We start from the raw sequence: 27848 nt of genomic DNA on the forward strand, positions 1-27848 counted from the left end.
AAGGGACATATGCATCATGTGAACAGTTACCCCATCATGTGGAACAGAAAAGGTGTATAGCTTATACAGTATGCACTTACTGTGGAGTGGCTGCCCTCTGTGTAGAGCAGCAGGAAGTCAGGAAACACTGGTTCGGTCCTGATGGAGTTTTACATATCTGCTTATTGGATTGAGCAGGATGAGTTGTTCAATTTGTTGCTATTGTTGTTGGACAAACAAATGTCATTTGACAAGACTAAGTGAACAATAATACCCAGGCTCATGTAGTCAATATGCACCCTGACGTCTGGAATATCCTCCACACGCACAGAGGCACGACCAGTGATAATCTGTTTTCTATTTGCTTGTCAGAGAGGGAATTTGACAGGTTGTGCTGCCTCAAAAGATGATTGTGTTTTGTGTGTATAGGTGTGTGTGTGTGTGGATAAGCTTACATTAGTGTCAGGATGCAACGTGTGTGTGTGTGTATCTGAGACATAAAAAGAAAGAGCACCTAATTACACCGAGAGAGAAAAAGGAGCGTGTGATAACCTCATGGCTTCACCACAGAAGCAGCATTTTTCCCAGGTGGAGCAGCATCTGGGACTGTGGATAGATTCATAAAGAACTTTGCATGTCTAATTCTGCCGAGTCATCAAAAGACAACACTGCTGCAGCAGGGGGCAACATCTGTGGTTTTTAGTTCTTTATTTATTTACGTCTTTCCTGTTCCAAAACGACGGAGGATAGAAGAAGGTGGGGATGGAAATTATAAAAGAAAAAAAAGATGGGGTGGGGTTATTGCAAGGTCAAGTCCGTTAAGAATGCTGCAGCATGAAGGAGCGCCCCATGTACAGAGGCTACAGTCCTCGCTGCAGCTGGCCCCGGTTCGACTCCCGCACCGAGCGGCCCTGTGCTGCGTGTCTTTCCCCTCTCTCTGCCCCCTGCTTCCTGTCTCTCTCCAACTGTCCTAACATTAAAGGCATAAAAAGCCCAAAAAAATACCTAAAAAAAAAAAAAAAGAATGCTGCAGCATGAAGGAGCGTCTGGAGCGGTGTTAGTCTCAACGTTTTCTTTTACTGATTCAAGATATTTACTCTTTTGTCAGTGAGAGGGCTCACTGCAATTGGCTGTTCAGCATAGCAAACGAGAGCACGAGAAGGGAGGAATCAGTGACAACAGAAAGTGAACAGCTAATTAGATATGTCACAAACAATGTCTTCTTGTTTATTGTCTTCATTTCTACAAAATAAGCAACCCTTTTTGTTTCCCTTATTGTTTTATGGACTGTATGTACTACCACCCTCATTCTGCACTGGTTCGTGAGGTCAGTGATGTTCTCTTGCACAGAGGCAGATTGCACATCCTGACCAGCAGCTGGACGTCCTTTTTGCTGGATGTTTAAGTACTATTTTGTTTGCGCAGGTACTGGTGACATGAGGAGACCAAGCAGGGGGCCTCTCTTCGGCACAGCTGTGTATACACAGCGGCCTTACGTGTATTAGAGAGGCCAATGTATGGTGATTATTTTCAGTAAGACACCAGCAAGTCGCCAACATCAGGGAAAAAGAAGTAATCCAGACGTTTGGTCGGCGTTATTCAGTAAGGAAGTCAGTGGACTGGGTTAGTACTGGAAAAACATGGTTGAGTTTAGATATTAAAAATGCATTTCTAGTATAATGTATACAGTAGTAATATATGTGGTTAGGTCTTGGACATCCTAATAATCATAAATCAGGGTGTACCGTCATGTCACATGGAAGCTACACTGCATTGTCACATCACAGTTTCTACCCGTGAATCACAAGACTTCTATATTTTGTACACGTGGGACAATTCCACTTTTTCTTGTGAAAATGAGCTCGCCACTGACAGATACGAAACATTGTACGAGCAAGTAAATACAATACTATTAAAAAGGTAGATTTCTTGTAAGAAAATTTCCTGTAAGAGCGATCATAGCCTGACACAGGGAGCCTTTAACTTTATTGGGCTTGTGTTTTCATCTGGGAGAAAGTTAAGAGTGATATGAACCTCTGTTATAACGAGTCTTAACGCACTGGCACAGTCCACCTATCTTTTTACTCTCCTGCAGCTGGAACATGTCCCCGGTCTTACAGCAGATAATTAAATTTCTATCTCAAAACTGCATATCATCTATCTTGCACGCTATCTACTGATGCATGCTGTAGGAATTCTAATTTATTGGAAATCCCAGATATGAAGCGGAAGGTGGTTAGTAAGAAAATAAGAACAAGAACCAGACTAACTACATAAACAGGAGAGACCAAAGATTATTTTCCACCCTGGTACTCTTGGATTTGATTTCAGTTTAGCAAGAACAGAAATTACTAAGACAGACAGTGTAATGATTTATTGCCATGGATTGTATAAAAACGATGGCTGTAGATACACAACATAATCCATTGGTTTGAAGAATGCTATTTTGATGCCTGGAGTTTAGCATATGTCCATATTTCTATTTTTGTTCTCTAATGAGTTGCAAAGTTCTGCCTCTGTTGAACCAGCACGATCAGTTACACACCCTTCCCTCTTCCCTCGGCTGCCCAGTGGAACCAGCTAGACTCCAGGGAGAAGACAACCTCTCCAACGGCCAATTACACCATTAATTGCCTATCAGATCCAATTTGGCATTGCAGTAAATGAAGCAAAGTATTCTCCACTGCGTGTGTGAGTGAGCCTGTGTGTGTATATCTGAACGTGTGAGGCTTGATGTAGTGTGTTGCCCCTGTCATCCCCAATCAGTGGAATTGAAACATCTAATTGCCCGGCTCCCACTCGTTTGCCTTCCAAAACATGCCTTTGTTTGCCTAATCAGGCAGTCGCAGACTCTTGTGCACACAGTTGGATGCAGCGAGGGATGCGGCAGGGCTTCCTTTGGGCGTACCGCACACGTCACCTTGTAGTGCTGGTTCACTCACTGGGACACATATTAAAACAGGAGCAAAAGTCTTCGTCTGCACTGTTGGGAGGTGGAGTAATTGAGGAGGAGCACTTTTCTTTATAGCTGCTGTCACCGGTGAATATGCTGACACATCCTTTAATTAATAAGGAGCATTGGAGAGGCTCCTCCATAACCTCTGCTGCATTTCAAGTTGGTGCATGTTGCTGGTGGTTCTGGCTGTCCTTAATGAAATTAGAAACACTTCTTTGTGAGATGGAGTTGGTTTCCTCTCTCTACTCTCTTTCTCTTTTTCTTTTATTCTCTGTGAGGTCTTACCTAAACCAAATAAACAAAATGGACTTGAAGTTGGAATGCTATTGATCCCCTTCATCCTGCGCCTGTAACCCACCCAAACTTTAATGAACCATGAGAAGATGGGGCTAATTGGACCACAGCAGGTGGAAAGATCAGACTTCCGCTCTGCTCTCTAGCGCACATCCTCTGCTGGCAGAACACACACACACTAACACGCACAGAAACAATACAAAACATGTGCGAGCTTACACGTTTTGCAGCAGGGATAATAACCTAGCTGTTTTTAAGATGTCTCATTATAACTGCAATTGACCAGCCGAAGACATGGCCGTTGATGCATTCAGTGGTGTTGTGTCAATTTTTTATAGTGTTTCCGATTGATTTATTTTCTCAGGGAAAGTGAATCAATGGAAATCTCATTAAGGTAGAAGGTAAAGGTCACAGTAGATGTGTAAATGAACGCCCGAGTGGTCCCTTAACACAGTCTCCATACAGTCTCAGATATGCGTGGGTGACTTGTGCGCTGCAGGCTGCAAGAAACTCCTTTCAAAAGTTTACTCAGAGTTTGTAAAGAAAGACACAATGCTGTCACCCCTTGTAATGTCACAGCCATAATTACAGAACTCTGATTCCCTAACATATTGTATATGATCCATTTCATTCATTCAGTCCAAACTTCTGAGGCAAGTTATTTTATCAGGATTGATTTGATTTTATTTGCTCTAAATCCCGTGCTGGGCATCTCTGTGAGGTCAATACTGGCAATCATAAAGTCAGAATAGCTTCTGAGAGGAATGAATCGATATGTTTGTATCGAGAATGTAAATGTGTATGAAAGATGTCTTTTAGTGATGAACTCGCAGAAAAGAGCTTATTATTTTGGTTTTATCAGTTGCCTCGAAAAAAGTTTGTTTCCAACTGCAAGAGGCGGCTATTTTCAGCCAAAATTTGGAATCGGATTTGTGCCAGAATCCCCAAACTTCTTGAAGACCACACAAAAATAAGTGAAAAGAAACCCCAGGAAAGCAAAAACAAAGTCATTCCAAACATAAAGCTAAATGATTTGCACACAAATTATTTGTGTAATTTTATATTGGTAATTGGTCTTTTTGATTGACAGTATATCCTGTTGTTATCATTTTCCTTTGCTTCATTCTCATGCAGCTCTTTGCTCTGACTGTCATCTTTGCAGTTATGCTGACAGCTCCCTCCTTTCCGCTGCCTGACTTTTACTTTGCAGTTCCGGCACAAATGATTATTCAGCTCTCAATCTATAGCCCTACAATACTGTCTGGTAAAAGGTTACTCACATTATAAAGCTTGTTTATTTACTTAAAAGTTTATACTACAAAACAATTAAGAGTGGAGAAATTAAAATATAAATGCTCTGTGAGTGTAAATCTTGTACGAATCCAATATCGTTGGTTAACAGCTGATGAGAGCTCATTGTTGCTGCTGCTCAGAGTTGACCAAAACAAAAACTGGACTCTGAGCTGTCACTAAGAAACTCACAAGCCAACGGAAAAAAATACCTCAAATATAAGCCTCTCATCCGACATGTTTGTGCCAGAACTGCAAACAGATACTCAGGCAATGGAGGGGAGCTGTCAGCGTAACTGCTAAAGTAATAGTCGGAGCAAAGCTCTGATCAGTCAGAACAAAGCAGAGGGAACTGATGACAAAAAGATATATTATTAATTAAAAAAAGACCAAAACCTTATGCAATTATACATGTCCATCCATCCATCCATCCATCCATCCATTCATCCATCATCTTCCACTTCTCCAGGGATCGGGTCGCGGGGGCAGCAGCTTAAGCAGAGAAACCCAGGCGTCCCTGTCCCCGGCCACTTCCTCCAGCTCTTCTGGCGGGACCCCGAGGCGTTCCCAGGCCAGAGACATAGTCTCTGTCCTGAGTCTTCCCCGGGGCCTCTTCCCAGTGGGACGAGCCCGGAACACCTCACCAGGGAGGCGTCCAGGAGGCATCCTAACCAGATGCTCGAGCCACCTCATCTGACTCCTCTCTATGCGGGGGAGCAGCGGTTCTACTCTGAGCCCCTCCCGGATGACCGAGCTTCTCACCCTATCTCTAAGGGAGAGCCCAGACACCCTGCGGAGGAAACTCATTTCGGCCGCTTGTATTCGCGATCTCGTTCTTTCGGTCACTACCCACAGCTCGTGACCATAGGTGAGGATAGGAACGTAGATTGACCGGTAAATCGAGAGCTTCGCCTTCTGGCTCAGCTCCTTTTTCACCACAACGGGCTGGTGCAGAGCCCGCATCACTGCAGACGATGCACCAATCCGCCTGTCAATCTCCTGCTCCACTGGTCCCTCACTCAAGACCAAGACCCCGAGATACTCCTCCACTTGGGGAAGGATCTCACTCCCAACCCAGAGAGGGCATTCCACCCTTTTCCGGCAGAGGACCATGGTCTCAGATTTGGAGGTGCTGATTCTCATCCCAGCCGCTTCACACTCGGCCGTCCATAACAATTATGAACAGAATCGGTGACAAAGGGCAGCCCTGACGGAGTCCAACCCTCACAGGAAACATGTCCAACTTACTGCCGGCAATACGGACCAAACTCTGACACCGGTCATACAGAGACCGGTCTACATGTGATCCTGTCCCGTGCAGATCGGTCCACAGCACCCTAGCTGTCCACAACCAGCCCCTATCAAGGGGTCTGGCACTCCAAACTCCCGGAGCACCCCCCCAGGAGTCCCCGAGGGACACGGTCGAACGCTTTCTCCAAGTCCACAAAACACATGTAGACCGGTTGGGCGAACTTCCAAGCACCCTCCAGGATCCTGCTGAGGGTAGAGCTGGTCTACTGTTCCATGGCCAGGACGAAAACCACACTGCACCTCCTGAATCCGAGATTCAATCATCTGGCAGATCCTCCTCTCCAGTACCCCCGAAAAGACCTTACCTGGGAGGCTGAGGAGTGTGATCCCCCTATAGTTCGAACACACCCTCCGGTCCCCTTTTTTTCAAAGAGGGGGACCACCACCCCGATCTGCCAGTCCAGAGGCACTGTCCCCGACGTCCATGCGATGCTGCAGAGGCGTGTCAACCAAGACATCCCTACAGCACCCAGAGCCTTGAGGAACTCGGGACAGACCTCATCCACCCCTGGGGCCCTGCCACGAGGAGCGTTTTGACCACCTCGGCAACTTCAGCCCCAGAAATGGGAGGCCCCACGTCCGAGCTCCCCAACTCTGCTTCCTCATCGGAAGGCGTGTCGGTAGGATTGAGGAGGCCCTCAAAGTATTCACGACTCACGACGTCCTTAGATGAGTTCAGCAGAGCCCCGCCCTCACCATACACGGTGTTGATGGTGCTCTGGCCCCCCCCACCACCAGCGGGTTCGGGGATTGCCGCCACGATAGGCACCAGGCACCTTACGGCCACAGCTCCGGTCAGCCGGCTCAACAATGGAGGCACTAAACATAGCCCATTCGGACTCAATGTCCCCCACCTCCCCTGGGACATGGTTGAAGCTCTGCCAGAGGTGGGAGTTGAAGCTCCTTCTGACAGGGGATTATTATTATAATTATACATGTCATTTGTTTGTAAATCATATCATTTGTATTTGAAACTACTTCTTGTTGTTTCACCGAGGTTATTTGCGCCCAACTTCTCATTTTCATTTGGTTTTTTAAAAAGTGTTATTTTGGTAGAAATCCTGTCCCGTGCAGATCGGTCCACAGCACCCTAGCTGTCCACAAGCAGAAAATTAGCAGTGAAAGAGCCAGATGTTGTTAGTGTGTAGACCAAAGCTGTCTGAGACTGAGTATTACCCTCAGGTGCACGCGACTCTAATTGAATAATGATCCCGCTATGTATCAACTGGATGAACTTCAGTTTCAGTGTTTTTTGTGGGTGTGTGTGTGTGACTGAGCGTGTAAATGTGCAAGTCTGCCTGTCTACCACTCACACTGCTTTTGTTCAGCTAATGTCAGGATAGATTCCTCATAGATATACCTTGATTGCAAGTAAGTGGGTACAGAAAAATGGATAGACAAAAGTCAGCCAGATTGGCACGAGGCTACATTTTTTAAAGAGGGAACACTTCTTTCCCAGCAAAGTGCAGTGACCATTTTTCTTAACAGTTTCATCAGTTGTTCAGAAACTGCAGGGACTCTGCAAACGTGAGGAGTCAGCACGAGTGGGCACTTAACCGCAGCTGCTTAGCTTCAAGGCAAGGCTATTCACTCTTTCTGAAGTGTGTGGCTGTCCGTCAAGTATTGATATTATGTCTTGAGTTTTTCATTTCTTGCTGAAAATATGGTGAAGTTTCTATGGGAAACTATCGAGAGTGTTCTCGATTGTTAAAAGACCCTGAACCTCAATAAGTCCCACCAATCTGCGCGATTGGATGCCCGGGGGGAATGAATATCTCCCCAGCCGATTCACCTAAAAGTGGAGTGTTTGGTCAAAAGGCGTTACACCTTCTACCCCCCGCACACACCTCCTTGCCCACACTGATTTCCTCTCTCCTCTGGTTTCTGTCTCAGTCTGTCACTCTACTGGCAACGTGGCAGGTGCAGATTGCAGACTGAAGCCGATTTCACATGTCTTGGGAGCTCCACTGAAGTCACCCAGTGCCCCCTTTTACCATCTCATCCCACACGTTCACGCATTGCTTTGGGATAGTTGTGAATTTCATTTCGCTTGTGTGAAGCCGGCAGCATGTGAGGGTTCAGAGAGGGAGCTGTGATGTTTACGCATTTCGGATAAATGATGCGATGGGCTGTTTGCTTTAATAACCACGCTGAATGCAGAGACATATGTAATTGCTTTGATGTCGCTCTGATGTCTGCAAATAATGGCACTCTCCGTGAATATGGAGTCACTTAGTTGCTGGAGGTGTAAACACTGGCCTGTGCGCACAAATTCTGGTGCATGGAACAGTATGTGAGAATTCCCTCATCCCTCACCACCTTTGGTTTTTGTCTGGGTTCACACCCCAAGGGTTTGATTTAGATGAAATGTCACTTTTAATGGAAAATTCGATGGAAGCAAAACAACAACTTGGAATATTGCTTGTGTAAGTAGCAGGAGGGGAGGTAAGTGTCAGGGCGATGTCAGCGGCAGGGGTTGTTTCTCCCTTGATTGTACTCTTTAGGAATTCATTGGTTGCCTCTATGATATTAACGCTGTAGCAAATGTGGCCCCCAGGCAGGCGGGGCAGCTCTTTGTAGATGAGCGTGCCAGGAGGAAATACGTTGGCAGGCTGGCCAAGCTGAAGGGGTGTGGACGGTGGCTGTAAGTGCTCTACTGTTGTACCTTATGGTTTCTGCCTCTTCCCCTGTTTCCATCTTACTTACTTCTCATCTTAATTGCTTTCACATTATGAATTTGTATGAGTTTCCTCCCGTTAATGACAAACAAACCGCCCTGGCGAAATTGTATTTTTTGCTCGACTGGCTGAAGTATCCAAGCAGCCGAAACGCCTCACTTATATCTCTCGTGGAGGCAGCTGCTTCTCTGCATCAAACCGGTGGGTGTTTTTTAATGTCACTGGTGCAGCAAACGACCATGACATGCCACAGGCACCTCCTGGACCTCCCTTGGACCCCGTTTGTCGTGGTGCAGATATTGGCCCAGATATCATTTACAGTATATGGCCTGCCATGCAGTTTTGTTTTTCTATAGTAACTCTGGCCATGCAGAATTCCCCTTCGGCAGCGTAGTAATTAATTTATCTCTATTGATCTCTTGTATCCCTCAAGCCTTTCAGCGGGGTGGCCTGAAAGCTGAAAGCTGCATTGTTGATTGAATGCGCAGTATATCTATAGATGCGATCACAAATCAGACCCCATTGGGGAATAGCTGGGAGCAGGCCAGATTATGTTCTTTCATGCTGCAGTGGTAATGATTCATTTTATCATACAAGGCACAAAGTGACTGTAATTGCAAGTTTTGTACAGGGCAGCAGCCTCTGCTGGGCTCGTGCTCACATGGACTGTTGCAGTAAAAATAAAGCTCCACAGCTGCCCAGGCACTTAAGGCACAGAATACACATCCAACTCTGCTTATTTCCGGCATTTTACCTTCGGTGCGTTTTGGCATAGAAGAGTCGAGATGTGTCGGGTTCGGATTTTTATAATAAGCTGTTTCTGCCAGCTCCCAGCAAAGCATGACATTTACTCAAAGCAGGGCAAATATGGATGGGAAGAAAATAACAGAACATTTGCCTAAGCATCTTCAACTTCTATCTTGCTCCCTTCTTGCCTCCTACTCCTTCATATCTTTATACACTTTTTACTCACCAGATATTATGTTTCATCCTTGTATGTTAGGCAGGTGGGAGGCAGTCTTGAAAAACAAATGAAAAGAAATGATTTTGCATTCTCTGTCCAGTGCACACAACAACCATTTTATTTATTACCTGCTCAGTAATACAGAGGCAAAATGTTCCCACTCCAGCAGTTATTATTTCACTAAAAGCTCAGTTATGTTCCTCTAAAATTGTACATTTGGAAGTTTTTGCATCGAAGAACAGTCTATAAATGATTTGGGGTTTGTCCTTAGGCTTATGAATTGGCCAATTTGGGCCCACCTTTATAGATGACAGTTTACATGACACAAGAAAAAAAATGGTTACGAATAGTTAATTTGCTTAGTCCAACCAAATCTACACTTTTAAAATGTATTTAAATATACAAAAATGTATTTAAAATGTATTTACATGTTAGTCTGAAATGAAACAAACACAGATGAACACAGTCAGATAATTCAGTTGGGTATCAGATCACTCCTGCATGTACAGTGTATACTATACTAGACTCAACTGGGCCTAGGAGCTCTGTACAAGCTCCAAAGTTCCATCTTTTAGCATTTTAGCTTTTTGTAAAAACAGTCAAGTGTAATTGTTTATTGATACATCTGAATTCCCAATAAAGCTGCTCTTATTTGCATATTTTTCTGTTACTTTTGTCAGACAGCGAAATAAAAGTTTGACTGAAAAGCGGCCCATTTCGACATGTGTCAACTCGTGGTCACAAAAAACATTTCCAGACTATCACTCACTGAATAAAATCCTGGTTTTATAGCCACGACATCATCTGATAAAATCCCAGTTGAAGTAACTTAAAGACAACATCTGTGCTGTGAATTTGGCAATATTTAAACGTACCGTCATCTCCCACAGAGGCGCTAAGACATACCTCTCTCTTGCATGTATACTGAGTCAGTTAAATGGCCAAGTCATAGCTTGGCTCATCTGTACATGTAACTACGCTGACTGCCTCTCTTGTTGCTTTGTTTAGCACTTCAGTTCTGCCCTAAGTGTTTGAAACAGGAAGACATTCTCAAGAAGGGGAACTTAACAATACAAAGTTGCATATAAATGGAAGTTTCAGAAATGGTATTGTATTGACTCTCTTTTGCTTTCTATTAAATCAGAAATGCAGCACCCACAGGCTGGCCGGGCCCCAGCTCTCGCGACCCATGGCTCTCCCGACTTGTGGCTTTGGCAGCTGAAACATGTTTTCACCATCTTTTTTCCACCTAACTTTTGCTAACCTCTCCTCTGTCTTATGTAGGTATCTCATTTTATCTCAGCCCCACCCAGAAAATAGTCCAAATCGGTTCCTTCAATCCTCTGCGGTTAAAAACTTCCTTTTCTGCGAAAAAGGAACTTTTATCCTCTTTAAAGCAGGGCTCAGTAATATGGGGTTTGTTTACCATGCAATACACACCCCAAAGCTGTAGGGGGAAAATAGGTGACAGTCTAGCCAGACTGTCGTAAACCCACCAGAGGCAATTTACGGTTTATTTTTCAAGACACTGGCAGAGAGTTGGAAAAGTAGAGATGCTTAACTCGAATCTTTTGGGCAATCCGGGCTGATTGGATCATTTCGAGGAGGGGATTCGAGTTATACGGACCACTTGAATCACTTGAGTCACTTATTAAAAAAAAAAACAAAAAAAAAAAACCTTTTCTGCCGTTTAGTGGCTATGCACCTCGCCTTTTTTTTGTCCCATTTATCAATTCATTTTGATAAATCAAAGAGCAGCCTACGGCTACAAGTTCATTCATTTATTTTTGTCAAGTAATAATTCAATGCCATTTTATCTGAAAGCCAGACACAACAGCTAGTGTGTGCATTTACACAGCGACAAATGTGGTAGCAATAGGTGAGGCAATGCTGAGTTTAGACCTACAAGTAAACAACATGGAATGATCTTGCCCTCCCTATATCACTAAATGATTATTTTTCAACGACTGTACAAGATGCATTAAGCCACGCTAACCGAGCCTGTTGCTGCCTGTAGCTGCCAACTGTAGCTGCCGACTGGGCGCTCGCTCGTCAAGTCACGAGACAGAATCGAAACTTAAAAAGCTCCGAGTTGGCATGGATCCGCTACTTGCCCGTCTGACCACTGAATCGCTGGCTCTGGGTGACTCAGCGGTCAGACGGGCAAGTAGCGGTGGTTCTGCCATCACGATATCTATTACAAACTATATTACAACTCTAGAAGCTAACCGCATTCAATTTAGCCGTCGACAGCTAATGGAGAGGGGGTGTGTCTCTCAGGCTACCTGGCTCGGCTCAGAGCCCTTTACGACCTGCCGTGAAGCAGTAGTTCTCGGCTCTAGTGTGTCGCGAGACTTCCAGAGCTAAACAAAGCACGCGGCGCCACAGGCAAAGTTGCAAGCGCTGTTTCGGGCTAGGGCCACCAGATGGAGATGGAAACCGTTTTCATCTGAACGGGTCAGCCAAGCAAACTGATGATTGCCAAGCAATTTTATGACAATGAAAAAGTTGCATAGCATGTCTTTAACACCTTTTGAAAAAGAAAAACTTGGCCTGTAGCAAACTGGATTTTTGTTTCTCTATCTCTTCATTTATGACCCAAAGGTGCAAGTTCGGAGAAAAAAATATGTACCAAAGAGAGGAAAAATGAGCACAAGAAGGAGAAAAGCTTGGAAATAATAACTTTGGCTGTAATAGCACAAAACAACTCCACAGGAGGAGGATAATCCAAACTAGAAGTGAGATCGTGAAGGGAAAAAGTTAATGATGGCTCACCTTTTGTCAGTCTCTGTGACAGAATGAATTGTGAGTTTGGAGACAGTTGTTGTCATGGAAACTGATTTTAATGCTGCCAACAGCCCGGTGGTCTCTGTCTTTGAGGAGCCTCTACAATCCTAAGTAAGCTGCACAGGACGATACGCCTTGAGCATCCGTTATTTTTTGGGAGGGGGGTGGTTAATATAAACAGTGCTCCCCACTGGACTTGCTCGAGATGACATACTTCAAGACTCCAGTTGTGACATGTTACAAAGAGTGGCAAAAAAGATACAGCTCTGCCTTTCTTTTCTATTTTTAATGATGTTTGTGAGGATTTGGAATAGTGTGAAGGCAGATGGCACAAAACCGTTGAATTAAGTAATTACACAAATAAGAATAGTGAAACTCATTACTATTAGATCAGGATCAGGAGATTGATTTGTAAGCCGTACAAACACTCACATTGTGAATCTTCCATTCCTATATTCCAGCATCCTTGTTAATAATCATCTCCTACAGTACTGTTTCTGTGTCTTGGAGCACACTCTGTTCCGTCTCCTCGTGTACATGTCTGTGCTTGAGGCGAACGTCCTGTTTATCACGGCCAGCGTGTCGTGCAAGAGAGCTGCATTTTTTAATTAAAAGTTATTGTATATCTTTCCCTCCCCACATTGGGAGGTGTGATCACTGCCTGTCACTTCAGCTCAACACAAACATGTTTATTTTTGGTCCTAGATTCATTTAATGTGCTTGTCAAAACTGAGGAAAATTAGAGGAGGCAGGAGCGTCTGATAAGCTCCGTTATTAGATGGGCTGGAGTGGCTGTTTGTCTGCATCAGCTTACCCCGCATTGGTGCATGAAGACCAGTGTACAACTAGCCAGCAATCTACAGTAAATAAATGACCCTGCACAACAGTGAGGCCTAATTCATTCCCAAACACAGAAAAGTCCTCATTTAAGTTTGCTTGACTCCAACTTTGAAAAATGAATAAAACATTTGGCACTTTGAGCCACAAAAGCATCTCTGCATTAGTCAGCAGAACCTCTACATGGCAGTGAGTTCTGTGTTATCTCAAGTGTACAATAGCAGAAGCAGACAGACACTGCAGCAGACAAACTTCTGCTCTTATTCATTTGGGTCCTTTCTGTATTTTCCCTCCTGAAAACACACAGAAAAAAAAAGGAAGGGCTGTATTTTTTTCTCCCCAAGAAATCCTCTAAAGGCCAGAAAATGTTGCACCAGCGCTCCGTGGTTTGCATCAAATAAAGGTGTGTGTTGAATAAAAATAGGACTTAGAAACCCTCCTGTAAGTGTATTTAGCTGTCACTGTGCAGTTGAGCCACATGACCACAACTGCGTTTCTCTGTATGGCAAAGTGTTGGGCTGGATTTTGTTGCTGCACTGAAATACATCAAATCGTAGTTTATTGGTGCTATACAAGAGAGAATTGGAATTTTACGGCTTCCCCGCCACCCATAATACAAGCACAGTTGTGTCTGCTCCACAGAGGATGATTTTATTGAAATGCTCCTCTTACTGAGGTTATGTAGACAAATGACAGCATGACATACGAATGCAAACATCTGCTCCCCATGGGCTTTGGAGAGCATAATTGCATAGTACTTTTATTGTGTTTGTTGTTCAAGTCAATTGTCGTCTCATAAATGGGTAAATACCGCACATATGGAACATGACGGAGTCACTGAGTGCAAAGGGAGAACAGAGGGATGGCGGAAAATGAAGGCAGTTTGGCAAAGCGACTGAAAAATGAGCAGGGTTAGACCTGAATGGCTGACAATGCTGCTGTTTGTTTTTTAATTTTTGGGCTCCTAATCCATTACTTTTTTGCACGTTTGGAATCTATTGCGCCCACAGCACCTGAACACTGAACGGTTCACGTTTCCGTTGCCAACTTAGCAACATTGTCGCCTGATTTATTGACTTTTTAAAGCCCCGTAGCAACTCCAAAACTGTGCCTTTCAACACCCCGTGAGAGCGGAGGCTTGTTTTTTCACCACATCCACACCTTTTTCTGCCTTGGCTCTCTGAGCACTTTACCCTCCAAAGCATGATATGAAACACTTCCATTCATACACACAGGTACGGTTTGCCAAACACACACGCACAAACGGTGGAAATGTGGGCAGGTGACAGAAAGTGCTAAAAGGCAAATACCCCTAAGTGTTTCCTTAGTTCCTCAAAGGAGGGAAATGTGTTCTGTCCACTTAGTGCCTTCACACGGCTAAGTGCTCTCTTTGACCTTCTCAGTGTCTCAGTGCTCATCACATCCTACGTGACCCTCCCTTTCAGATTTGTTTGCACGGTCCCAGTCTAACCACAGTTGGTGGTGTTAAAAAAAAAAAAAGAAAAAAGCACCAAAATCCTCGCGAGCACTCTGCAACATGTTAGTTCAAAGATCTAATTAAAGCTGTTGTTTCTCATTTGCAGATCCACACTTTTTGGGAACAGCAGTATACAGTTAAGGAAAGGAGTCAACACATTTCTGTTTTTACACAGTGCCGTTGCTCCATGAAATAATATTTGCAGTCTCGCACCAGAATGTGTAATAGCTATGTTCCTCCACAGCACAAAATCTAGCAATTTCAAAACAAAAGGCTTAAAGATGGTAAGATTCCTGCAGTTTTTGGGCTCTAAAGCGCTTGTATTCTTTTTTTTTTAAATGGTCACATCCCTACATTTTCCATTATATGATGCTGCCTGTTACACATGATCAAAATTATGAAATTACATTTTTTTTAGGCTTCAAAAATTTTGCATTTCTAGGTTTTGCTTTGCAAATCTCATATGCTTTGTTTTGCATTTCATAAAAAGCCACAAATGTAATATAGCACAATAATTACATGTTAAAAACATACGAAGAGGCAGGAAGGTGGCGTTACACTGCAGACTCTGATGCCAGCTTGTCTCTTTTCGACTTTGGCTGTCATCGCGTCACCTGAACCCTTACTTGTACGTTAGAATTACCTGAATATCCATTACAATAAAACTAATTATTTGACTTTATAAATGTGGCACCAGTGGAACGTTTGAATGATAAAACCACGAGACATCCGGGATGTTGATATTTTAGAAGCATCAGTAGGTCAACTGGAGGAGTATTGTTTTGTTTGATGTGATTTTGAATCTGATTTAACGTTCTCTGTCAGAAAGGCTTGATTTCGGTCTTTTTTTTTTTTTTGCCTTCACCTGTCAAAATGCTCTCTCCAATTCTGTCAGAAGATGTCTTGGTGGGCCAGTTTACCAATCACTTGTCAAGAGCCTCTGAGTTGGTCATGTTATTTTGATGCCTCCAGGAAGCAAAGAGGCACTCTGGGTCAGATGAAGAGCTCCGTCCCCTTTGCTGGCCAACAGCAACCTCTAAATCAAAGCTTTAGGAAGGGAAAGGATAGACATTTGATTGCACTCTATATACTTTAAACCTCTCCATGCAGCCTGAAATGCCATGTCCACTCAAACACCTCAATCCAATAAGCAACTCGCACGCTTTGTCCTCTCGTTCAAGATCAAAGATACTCGACAGTCATGAGGTGGATTTCAATCCGGCTGAAATCATGCGCTCACCTGTTCTTACTGTTCATTGTGGCGTTTCATGTTTCAGTAATTAGCTTTTTTACACATTTTGCTTGCCAGTCAGTCAAGCAAGCTGTAACAGAGACATACTGCAGGGACTCAGACAAAGCACTGTCTACATTTCGACATGCACTTCATAATGTATCCTCCAGCAGACACATAATAGAGCTCTAACAGACCCAGGGGAGATTGTTAAAATAGCGCGGCAGGTTAGCTAAGACTAGCAGTGAAGTATTCCCATGTGGAGGTCATCAAATAGACACCTAAGGGATTGATGGCAGCCTTTAGCCACCTCCTAACAGTCACGCCTTGGACAGACATGACTGCAAGGATGAGTCCCAGGTGGATGCGAAAATACTTCACAGTACTCTTTAGCTTCTGGTTGTCAATAGAAGCCAGGGGATATGAGTTGTGGGTTGGTTACTCAAGACAGTAGACAGCGGTGCTCTTTGCTGGCTTAATGATTAAATGGGGTTGCAGGGAGATGAATTAGGGGGGAGGGGAGGTGATAAGCTGACACAGAGCAAATGGAAAGAGACTGCCTGGCTGCTGCAGAGGTGGAGTCGCTCCTCTTCTTTAATCATAACAGCATGCAATCTTTTTTCCTATTTTTCTTTTCCTTAAATTTTCTTCCCCATGCCTGGTATTTGACAAAATTGCATAAGGGAGAGGTGAGAAAAGAAGCTAAGAGTGGCTTTTTCTCAGTGAATGCCCACTCCTTTCACCCGCATCATCTCCCTCCCAGACTCTGAATCTACTGGGTGTAACTAAGCACCCCATAGCCTCCCCGACTCCCGATCTCCTCCAGCCCTTTTATCATCCTTCACTGGCCTTAATGACAGACAATTATTAAATTCAGGCTTCTCTGAAATGAGATTAGTGTCAGTGGAGGTGGGCAGGCGACAGAGAGGGGAGCTGCAGAAAATAAGTAGTAGAGCGTGTGTTGTCTTAGCCCATCGCTCGCCTAACCAGCACGCCTCTCCATCTTTAAGTGCAATTTATTCTAAAACATGTTGGATGCAGTTGAATTCAGATGCTCCTCATTCTGTCTCTCGCTCCTCCAGCTGGTTCAAATGAGCCAACAGGATGACAGAGACGCCGAAGATGATGATAGTGCTGCTGCTTATGATGATAGGCCTGGATGTCGTCAGTTGAGCATGCGACCGCTTTGTCAAAATGACTGTTTCTTCAACTCCACCTCTTACTTTGTTATATTTACTGAAGCGCCGCCATTGGTATACTGCGCTCCTCCAAGCAGCAGCCTTAGACTGCATAGTAGCGGAAGCATTGAGTCAGCAGTGTGTGTGTGTGTGTGTGTGTGTGAGCACCGCTTGCCTTTGTGTGAGCTTGAGCAGTCTGTTCTGACGGAGTGCAAAGAGGAAACTGCGGCAGGAGACCTTGGTTCAGACATATGTTTCATGCACCTCTCTATACGCGTGCAGCCATGGAGGCATGGATTCACACGTCACTGACTATTCCTAAATTTTCTCTGGATTGTCAAATGATTGCTTAACGACACACAGACACATACACATCAACGTTCATTCTTAACCAAATGCAAATCTCGGGAGATGCAGCACACACACACACACACACACACACACACACACACACACACACACACACACAGTGCCTGCAGGGATACAACACGGCTTCAGGAGAGCACTTGGCTGCTTAAAGCCCCCGAAGTGCATGTCAGCTCCTCCCTTCATGCCACTTTGGAGATCTGCATTTTAACTAAACATCTGGCTGTGTCAGCACCAGCTCATCACAGTGGGGGCATACAATCTCCCCCCCCCCAACACACTCACAGACACAAACATAAACATGCCTACCCCCCTTTTAGGGGCTGCCTCTTCATGTTGGGAGGCTGCACCCTGACAAAACTACACATTGTGAATCATGACAATATAGGAGTTCATGAGTGTTGCTCAGGCATATTCATTCAGATTTAAGATTCAGCAGGTAGAAGTTCACATTAGTGGCTTTGACTGGACAAACATATACAGTTTGGACAAAGAAATGCATGCCAGTGTGCACCCACATCAGTATGAGATGATTACAAGCTGAAGTGAAACTACCCACTGTGCTCCAGCAATTAATCAGCTGCTACCTGCAGTACATTAACATTAAGGTTGAGTCCCCCCATTAAATGTGTTATACTCCAGGGAAAGCGGTTAATTGTTAGATGAGAAAAGCGCAGAGAACTTGATACAAGCTGCATCAGTGTTCTGCTTAGCAACAAGACTACGTTGGTTTTTGATGTTGACTTGGATCTGACCCTTTCAAAGAAATTAGCAGTAAAGAAGCTGTGTCTTAGAGCTGTTTATTCATTTAAAGAGCTCATTTAAAGAGCTCATTTTAAGCGATAGTAGCCCCCAAGTGGACAAGGCAGTAGACAAATGGGTGTCGACAGACAAAACTACTTCATATATTTACTTTGTGTGCACTTTATGTGCCGAGCTCGTTGTGTACTTCATTGATCATGGGTCATCTGACAATTGGAAGGTTGGTGGTTCGATTCCCAGCTAAACTATATAAACTAACAAGTGCTAAATGTGTGTTAGAGTATGGCTTTGTAAAGCGCTTTGATAAGTCATCAAAATGAGAGAAGTGCCATATAAATGCAGCCCAACATCCATTTATTTGCATTCTCACAATGTGACTTCCAGCTTTACTCCAGCATGAGTAAAAGTAATTCAGCCCAGTCATTATTCGTTCATTCAGTGTCTCCGCTTCTCCAGATATATCCTATTACTGCATTCAAAGAATATGGGACCTCTGGTGCGTATGATGGGGGGAAAAAATGCCATTCATGCCAGTATGGTTGCATTGTAAAAATAATCTCATTATCCCTAACCGCAATAGTTTTCTAACTTTAATCAGTTTTGGTTTCTAACCATAACTCGGTAATGTTACTACCTAAACAAAACCAGAAAATGACAGTGTTTCATTGTAGCGTGTTTCATGTTCGCTAAACAACCGGCAAACTGCAGTACATGATGGTGACGGTCACTTTGGGAAAAAATACATTTTTAGAACCATAATTTTCTAACCCTGCCAAAGTAATGCTGTTGTCTAAACCTAACCAGGAAGGTACAAAAGCGTTTTAGTGAAGTATTATTGATGGAGTGTATGTTGGTATTGATGGTTTAGAGCCCTGTGCTTAACTGCTCCACCCCCCTCCTTCCTCCTTATGAGGACTTTTTGTGTCCTTAGATGAAAGACTTGTGATTGACGTCCATTCTGATTTGAAAACGCAATGAGCTTTGTTTCCCTCCTGCCTCTCGTTGGGGCAGTACTTTACAAGATGCCATTATGACTCACATTGTGAAGAATAAATAACTGATTCATGAGCCCATTTTACTTGGAGGACTTGTTGCTTCTGAGCTTTTTCTTGAGATATGGGTTTGATTTTGATGTCGATTTGTTTGGACACGCCAGTTGTCGGTGATGTGTGAACATGTTCTGCACTGTTTTTCCAGATTCAGATCTCACCCAGACTGGATGCCTGTCTGTATCTACTGCAGAGAGGTCAACACTCATCAAATCACAGAACTTTGCTCACAAGTTATCATTGATCCCCAGCGCTGCCTTGTTTAGAGTGAGTGCACGCGCAGAATGCTTATCTCTAAAGAAAAGGGGCCTTTAGTGATTAGGCCCATGCTGTATCGACAGTTGGCTGTATGAAACAGCCGTCCCCTGAAGTGCCCCGTTACCTTTGATTTAAATTTTGTGGAGTGACAGGCCAAGTAATCCAGTCGCCCCTCTGATGAATCCTGTGTCATTTTACTCGCACAGGAGGGCTGCACATAGAGTGAGAAGAAGCCTATTTATGGGATAAAAAATAGGACTCGTTCATGAGCAGAATCAACTTTTCTGTCTTTTTTGATATTTCGGCATTCTTCTTCTCTGCCTGCATTTTGTCTGTGGCTTAGTAAAAAAACAATGCATTGTTATTTCACAGTTTGTATCAACTGCAGAATGGGTTTCTTGAAAGCACACAAGTAAGACATGCGTATACTACCAGCTTGCCAAAATATTATAATAGAAATACAGTACATGTGCTTTCCAAAGCTTTCAAAGCACTTCTTTGCTTGGACCACAAACGGCAGCACTCTGGCTTCCTCTCATGGTAGCAAGATGTGTTCAGCCAATCCAGAATTCTCAATTGAGTTTAGTTTAGGTGAGTGTCACCAACCCTGACCGGGATAAAGTGGGTGTAGAAAATTGTTATTAGATTTGAACTAGAACCTGATACAGCATCAAGCTTGTGTTTCCAGCTAACAACAGCTTTTCCTAGCCCACAACCATAGTCATCTACCGGCATCAGACAACTGTTACTGAGTCTCAGTTACCCTGATATAGGATTTACCCTAAAAGTGGTGTGTTTAAGCATTTTTTTTAAGCTTAAGTTTTTTAAGGGATGGCGTTACACTTTATCCTGCAGGCTGCGCTTCTGACAATCACAACTCTGAAATACTCGTCAGTACTTTTCACTGGACCATGGACGCCAGCACCACACAGCGGGACAGAGAATACATTTCTAGCTTTCTTCATGACAGGTGGGAGGGTGGGGGTGGGAAATTCAAATCAGTCAGACTCACTTTATTGTCTGTGAGTTTGCATTGTTTTAGAACAGCTCTCTCAATTTACTTTGGACTTGTATATTAGCATATTGTTCTGGTTTGGACTTTGACAAGACGATATCTTTCATGAAAAAATGTCTTGTTCCACCAATTTTTTGATGGTTTAAGAGTTGGTTTAACCCCTTAATTTCCTAATAGCTTTGAGCAGATAATAGGATTGATTGATTTAAAAAATATATATATATTTATATATATATATATATATCCTTAAATCAGCTTCATGTTTGTTTGACCAGTGAAAACTTTCACTTGATGAATACACTTAAGGGTGCCTTCCTCAGCTACCTTAGCAGGTAGCTGTAGCCTTAGGCCAGGGGCAGATGTCATTAGGTGGTGTTCAACCTTCACTGGGTGTTTCAGCCCTCAACCACAACACCCTCCAGTTGGTGGGCCCGCAGTGAGTGGCCAGCTCACTGCCCACCTGCCCCTGGCTTCCAGCATTCCTCCTCTCTCTTACTCCAAATCCAGCATGAGGCTCGTTCTGCCTCCTCCCCCATCCGGCGAGCTGCCTGCTCCTTATTCTGCTCATCCATCCCTATGGCAGAAAGGAAACTCCATGCAGATCTTGCTGGAAAGCCCCTGCACCCTATCTCCACAGGGAAGACCCACGCCTGCCAGCCTCTGTTTTGGCAGTCTTGGGCCAGCTGTTGGTATTTTGCAGCCTTCCTTTCATGGGCCTCCTCACAGCCCTCCTCCCATGGCACTGTCAGTTCAACCAGAATTATCTTCTGGTCCTTGGTTGACCACAGCACTATATCAGGTCGGAGGGTTGTTTGCACCACCTCAGGAAACTGTAGCCTCTTCCCTAGATCCACGCTCATTTCCCAGGAGCTTGTGGCGTGAAGAATGCTGGGTCTTTTCCTTTTGGTGGTCTGCATGGGCCTAGCTCCTTCCTTATGGAAGATGATGGCTCTCTGTGCGGTTGTGGGCTGATCTCTTCTTGACCCTCTCCCGCTCTATGGTGTCGGCCAATGAGAGGAGTACTTTGTCGTGGTGCCACCTATACCGCCCCTGGGTTAAAGATGTTTTGCACCCAGACAGTATATGGGCCGAGGTCCCCCTCTGGCTGCACAGCTTACAAAGTGAATCCTCTCTTAGCCCCCATGTGTGCAGATGTACTGGGGAGGGGAGGGTGTCATAAACAGACCACAAGAGGAAGGAGATGCGATAGGGCTCCAGGCACCACAGATCCCTCCATGTGACTTTGTGCCTGGGCAAATCCCATTTTGTCCAGGCCCCCTGGGAACCTTGAACCTATTAGCATTCATGAACCTTCAAATTTTGCTACTTAGCTTATCTAGTTTCACCCAAACTTTAACTCCTACCCATTGGTATTTTTCCAGCTTAGAAAGTGTATTTATCCTTTGTGAGAGGATCCAACACACAAAACAGCACAAGCTTTTGTTTTAGTCTGGCCAATACAAGAGACTCCATGAGCATTACATATGGCCATTTGATTTATTAAGAATGTTGATCAGTCCAGCTTAAAGTACATGTGGCATTCAAGGATCTATGCAAGCTAATCTCTGTTAACAGCAACACACATTAGTCAAGAATCAGATACACACCTTTTCTTTAAATCCCATGTCAGTTTATACTGGGCATTTTCTCATTATTTTGTGAACAATTGTCGAGAGAGGAACCACAAACGAGCACACACAAAGACTAACCCTATCAGCCACCTGTCTGGAGAGAAGCTGCTGGTCATTAGTGGGCATCAGCATCTGCGGGCCAAAGTCTGAAGGTTGGATTGCATGCTTGAAGCAGTGAATGCAGTATAATTATACATATCTGTTAGTCTATAGTAAGACCTCTGTGGACAGTGGTCATACCTTATGCAAATATACAAGTACATTTTCCACTAGAGCCCTATTACCACAAAACCTTAATGCTCCATGTCGCTGTGGCTCTGTTCAGTCACTTCAGTTCAATAATTAATCAAAATAAACATACATTGCTTGACAATAAGGCTTTTATATTTGGCACTAATCAGACAACTCATTAGGCAGTAATGAGCTGTTGCTGCCTCCTCTTGTCGTGTTTGGGGGAACTTTGGCGCATGGAGAGAAATCTTAGCGTAAGAGAGTGTGTGTTAGCACACAATACACTTACAGCAGGCACCTACATATACACACATGCAGATGCACGCTCAAACACAAGCCAGCACTGCTGGTCCCACTCCAATTATGGCAGCATTTCACCCAGGAAGAAGCCCACTTACCCAGTATTCGCTTTATGAATAATTGATTGTTTGTGCCAGTATTATATTTGTAAATACACGTTTGCTCTCTGATTAATAGTTTTCTAGACATACTCATTTGTTCAATTTGATTAGATGCTTAAATGTATTATTTATTAGCTGAAATTGCTCTCAGGTTATTAGTCATCATGAGCGTAACAAGAAGATTTGGCATAAGGACGTATCTACGTGCAAACAGACGTGCTCATATCAATCTACAGTTGTTCATGTGGCAGCGTGTATGGGATTTAGTGGGTTGTTGAGATCTTGTGAGCATTTCAGCATGTGTTTGCATGTTTTTAAGACGTACAGATGATGTTTTATATCTTCAGAAAAGCAAATAAGCAACAATATTCAACATATTCAAAAAAGACATACTGGACCCTATTAAGCAAAATTTAATTTCTGTGGGCAAGCTCAGAGAAAAGGGAGAGATTATCAAACAGGCAATGTGAAAATTTGATTTATTTTTTGGTTAGTCTATAAACTATTTCCCTCGTGGCATTGATGAAGAAAATGAGAAAGTGTGACCTTTTGGATGAGTTTTTAATATGTGGGAGGAGGCTGCATCATCACTTGCTTTGACCGATTCTTTTCACTGCAGCAGACTCTTCGTAAAGAAGCAGGTCACACATGTTGCATTCATTTGAAGTGAAACTTAATGAGCGTGATCCAAACAAAGATGCAGAAATGCTTCTTCGAAATTTGAAAGTATGTACCGGTTTACAAAAAGAAGACACAATCAGCACAGGATCGTTGCTTTGGCGTGCCACGTAGCTGCTGCCATGCTGCAGCAAAAAGTCTTTTGAAGGTCTTTACCTGACACAAATTTTGGCATTTGTGAAAAGGCCACGTAGATGAAACCGATGCATTACTCACAAATGTTCTATGCTTTAATTTGGCTTAATGTTGCCAAAACACTCTTTTCTTCTCTCTGTCCTCAGAGAGTTGACCAGTTTCCTTCTATGTAGCTTATTGTTATTGTTATAATGTTATATTTTTTTCATTTGTAAGTCACTTTGGATTAAAGCGTCTGCTAAATGCATAAACATAAACATAAACATAGTGAGTTAGAAGCAATGGGGAAAAAAAACACATTTCAAATTGTGAAAATAACTACAAGTATTTGCAGTCACATTATTTTACATTCATCTGTATGATCTGTGGGTTGGCCGCAGGCATGTGGTGTCACTGTGCTCTTTGTGATAAAAGGGTGCTGGAAATTAGAAGATAACTTTCCAGCTTTTCATGCTATGAAAATGCAAACCCCTTTTTGTATCTGCTTGTCCAGCAGCTACAGATCTGCTGTCTCTTTAGACCTCTTCTCAGAATATTTAGGTTATTGTAGAGCTTCGCTGACATCTCCCTGACTTCACTTTTTTGTGTCTTTTAACATATTCAACCTGGTAATCGCAACAATCTCCTTTGGGTGGATGGCGTATCAGATTTTAGAGTCTTATTGATGTATTTTCAAACAAGAAAGCCAAAGCAACACTGCTGCTTATATCGGTGTAGAGGGATGTGGCGTTAGATAACCTACAAAGCAGTTCCCATGTTTATGTCTTTCCTGTCCTCATTCATCTCACAGCTCTTCCACCGCCCTGTGTCTGTAAGCAAATCCAGTTAACTGCAGACCCGCTATCATTTTTTAGCAAGTTATTTGATCTATTTATTTATTGGTCAAAAAGTAAAACATCTCATGTTAAACATTTTATATGTTTTCTGTGTTCTATTCTGTATAAGATGGTGGTTAATGAGATATATTTACATTTCACTCAGTGTATTAGCTTTTTGAGGATAGAGTATATTTATTAGATGTGGCTATGCTGAGAAAACTACAGAGAGATATTTTTTTTTTCATGTCAACTAAAGCCGAACGTTCGACTTCATCTTGGGAAAAAAATGAAAATGTTACACTTGTGTAAGTGTGCATGGATCCTTATGGAATACAGTGTAGGAAATCAGGCTTTTTTTCCTGAAATCAAGTTCTATCAGTTGCCCTCTTTGGCTGTTCTTTCCAGTCTCTGTAAGTATGGCACTGTTGTGTTTTTGCTGAATGCCTTTACCTGTTGCAAAGAGGGACTCTGTGAGGAAGGAAATGATGGGGGGTATGATATATGCGAGTGGCGTGAGCGAACGCTGGCGTGTTACTGTGCTCTTCGTGCGTTCTAGGAGGCCAACTGCAGAGGGAAAGAAGGAAAAGCAACACTGCTCTGCACCATATGCCAAATATGAGCCTGCTTGCCAATTTGTGGGGGATACTGGCAAGTGCTAGCGAGGCTGAATTCTTGACAGAGGGAGATGAATAATTGAACATGTGCGAAGCAAAGTTCTGTCGGGATGGAGTGGAGTGCCTTTATACATGGTGAAGGGGAATAGAGACAGTCAGACTGTCTGCAAGCTAAACTCTCATTTAGATAGCGCTGTGTTTGTTTGTTTTTTTGTAAACACGTCAAAAAGTTGCAGAGATTTGAAGATGAACTTTGGTGGATTGGTGATGGGATGCTAGTGGGACAAAAAAAAAGCACAACTAATTTATGCATGCCATTGATCATAGAAAACAGCACCTCAACTGCACTGAAGGCTGAGGAGATAAAAACATGTAAAAAGAAAAAGAAAAAAGAAGAAGAAGAATCCTGTGGAGAAATTTGTGTAAAACACTTGGTGGAGACATTTGTCTTATTGGGTGCGCATTTTGTAGTCAAATTTGAATAATTTAGTAGACGCTTCACATCAGTCCCCAGTTATGTAGAGAGTAAAACAAACTTACAGTATCTTACACTTTGGAAGGCTATATCTTATTCCACAAGTAGCCACTTACTTTGTAACCACCTTTCAAGTTATGCATTATATCAAGATCTCAAGCAAAGAGGGGCACATTTCACTGGGGCACACATCAAGCACAGCTGCAACCAACAGCTGGTTTAGCCTAAGTGGAATAAACTCATCATAGTAGGTTTCAGGGGTGATTACATGGTGGGCATGAAGCAGTTTCCCAAATGTCCCATATGTTTCATTTGCCCATTGTTGTTGTTTGTTTTTTTTATGTCATAGTTATGCAGAGCGCATAATCTATCACCCTCCTTCATCCATTTACCTTCCAGGAAGAGGAAGGTTTTACAAATCGTTCCCAGGGTACTTTATATATACCTCTAATGAGGTCAAAACCTCAGGAATACTGGCAGAACAAGAGAGTAGGGAAAAAAAGGCAAAAAATAAACAACCAAGCAATTAAGATCAAATTTATTGTCATGCATACACACAGAATTTGTCCTCTGCTTTTAACCCATCCAGGTTGGCACCTGTTGACACACTCATGCACACGCATAGGGTCACACACTCAGACAGATTGCATTTACTGGAGCAGTGGGCATCCATTCACAGCACCTGGGGAGCATGGCTCAAGGGCACCTCAGCTGTGACAAGGAGGTGGACTGACACCCCTCCAGCTGTCAGTTTTACTAAGTTTCACATCACTTCTTGATGTGAGAGTGGGAATTGAACCACCAACCTTCCAGTTATTGAACAACTGACTCTAACCACTCAGCCATGGCCGCCAAGCAATCAGATATGTGCATTTTACAACCAAACAGGCACCAAACAGGGCTGTCAGGAGGGGCTGGAGAACTTGAGAAAACCATCCATGTAAAGAGGTGCCCCAATATGCCTCCATCTGAAAAGTCACCCCAGATTTCATTGGCTACAGGTGTTGACTGAAGAGGAATTTTGTTGCCTGAACTCAGTCACATATTCATCAGAGATGGTCTTTTCTTTGGAACTTTGACCAAAAGGCCAAAAACTGAAACAGTTGGATACGTCTCAGCATTTGATGCCCTATAATTTTCTTCAGAAAAACAAAAAAACAAAAAATAAACAGAATTACTGCTGTAAAAGGGAGCGGTGAGCTATCGTGGAGACCCTGCCTGATGATAACAATCAGTTTTAGAAACCAAGTGTTAGGGATCACAGTGGATATTAGTTTACATTTCAGTGCGCTTAAAGGCATTCTGGATTAAAAATGTTTGCAGTCAATGCGAAATCGAGCCGTGGAAATTGCTTCTGATCAAATCTCTCAAAGCGACTCAGCCAGAGGACATGAGAAGGGCAGGCATCCAGGAGATCACATGAAGAGACTCCACCGCGGCTTCTCTCTTTCTGTCACCACTCTGCCTCTGACTGAATTCCTACCTCCCACATCAATGCGCATCCTGTAAGTTTGTGCAAGGTGTATATGAAATAATCGGCAATTTTTGCATGGCTTCTGTGAGGGAAAACAAAAGCAATGCAGACACCACATCAAGTGTTTGAAGATAATGATGAATTCCACTGCTGGAGGCGATGACAAGAAGTATAAGGGAGAAAACAAACTATTCTGGTTGAGCAGTGCTGCCTTGATAATAGACAGAGACAAATGTAAGCGACTATGTAGTCGTGACAACAAATTTTCTCCACTAGTAGCCCCATGTTCTGTATATGCCACTGTCCAGCTATCACTTGTGACTTTCCATTAATCCTCAGAAATGGATCTGTTTTGTCCTCTTGTTTAACTGGGACTTTATTATTGCAGTGTCACTTTTAGTGAAAGCTGTTATGTTCTAATCAATATTGTCTCTCTCTTTTCCCCTCTCCCCTTTTTCTCCCCCTTTCTCCCCCTCTCTCTCTCGATGACAGACACCAGCCTGTCCAGAGGACGTGGTAAGTACCGCAGCCACACACTCCCGTGGGTTAGAGCCATCTGTGCGTGAACTCCACCAACAACAGCATCACGACTGTGTTTTTTGGGGGTTTTTTTTGGTTAACATGGAAGGAACCATTTTCAGATGCTCGTCTCAGTGGGGGAGCGCTGAGTCACAAACATCATTTGCGTCAACAGGACACTGTCTCCTCTTGATGACACACTCCATCACGGTGCATGTCCCAGCAAATGTTGAAATGACGAGAGAAACATAAAGCGAGGGCAATTATGAAAGCAGCATCCACAGACCCATGTGGCCAATCAGAGTTTGAATTTAGCATATTTTCTCTGCACGCAGTTTGCCCCGACCTACTTACTCAATTTACCCCCTTTTGACTCTAGTAGCATTCAATAAGGAGCCAAGAGGGAGTATCTTTTTTTACTTGATCTCTTTCCAGCTTTA

General features: G+C 43.4%; 1 protein-coding gene across 2 annotated transcripts in view; it reads left to right on the forward strand.

The window, feature by feature from the left end:
- Positions 1–27848, forward strand: part of cdh4 (cadherin 4, type 1, R-cadherin (retinal)) — a 216047-nt gene that overhangs the window by 63771 nt on the left and 124428 nt on the right. For both annotated transcript variants that reach the window (XM_075460365.1, XM_075460366.1), the window contains exon 3: positions 27382–27405. In XM_075460365.1, the coding sequence (XP_075316480.1) occupies positions 27382–27405 (24 nt within the window). The remainder of the gene's footprint in view (positions 1–27381; positions 27406–27848) is intronic.

This window comes from Odontesthes bonariensis, chromosome 3 (genome assembly GCF_027942865.1).
Source record: "Odontesthes bonariensis isolate fOdoBon6 chromosome 3, fOdoBon6.hap1, whole genome shotgun sequence".
Lineage (NCBI taxonomy): Eukaryota > Metazoa > Chordata > Actinopteri > Atheriniformes > Atherinopsidae > Odontesthes > Odontesthes bonariensis.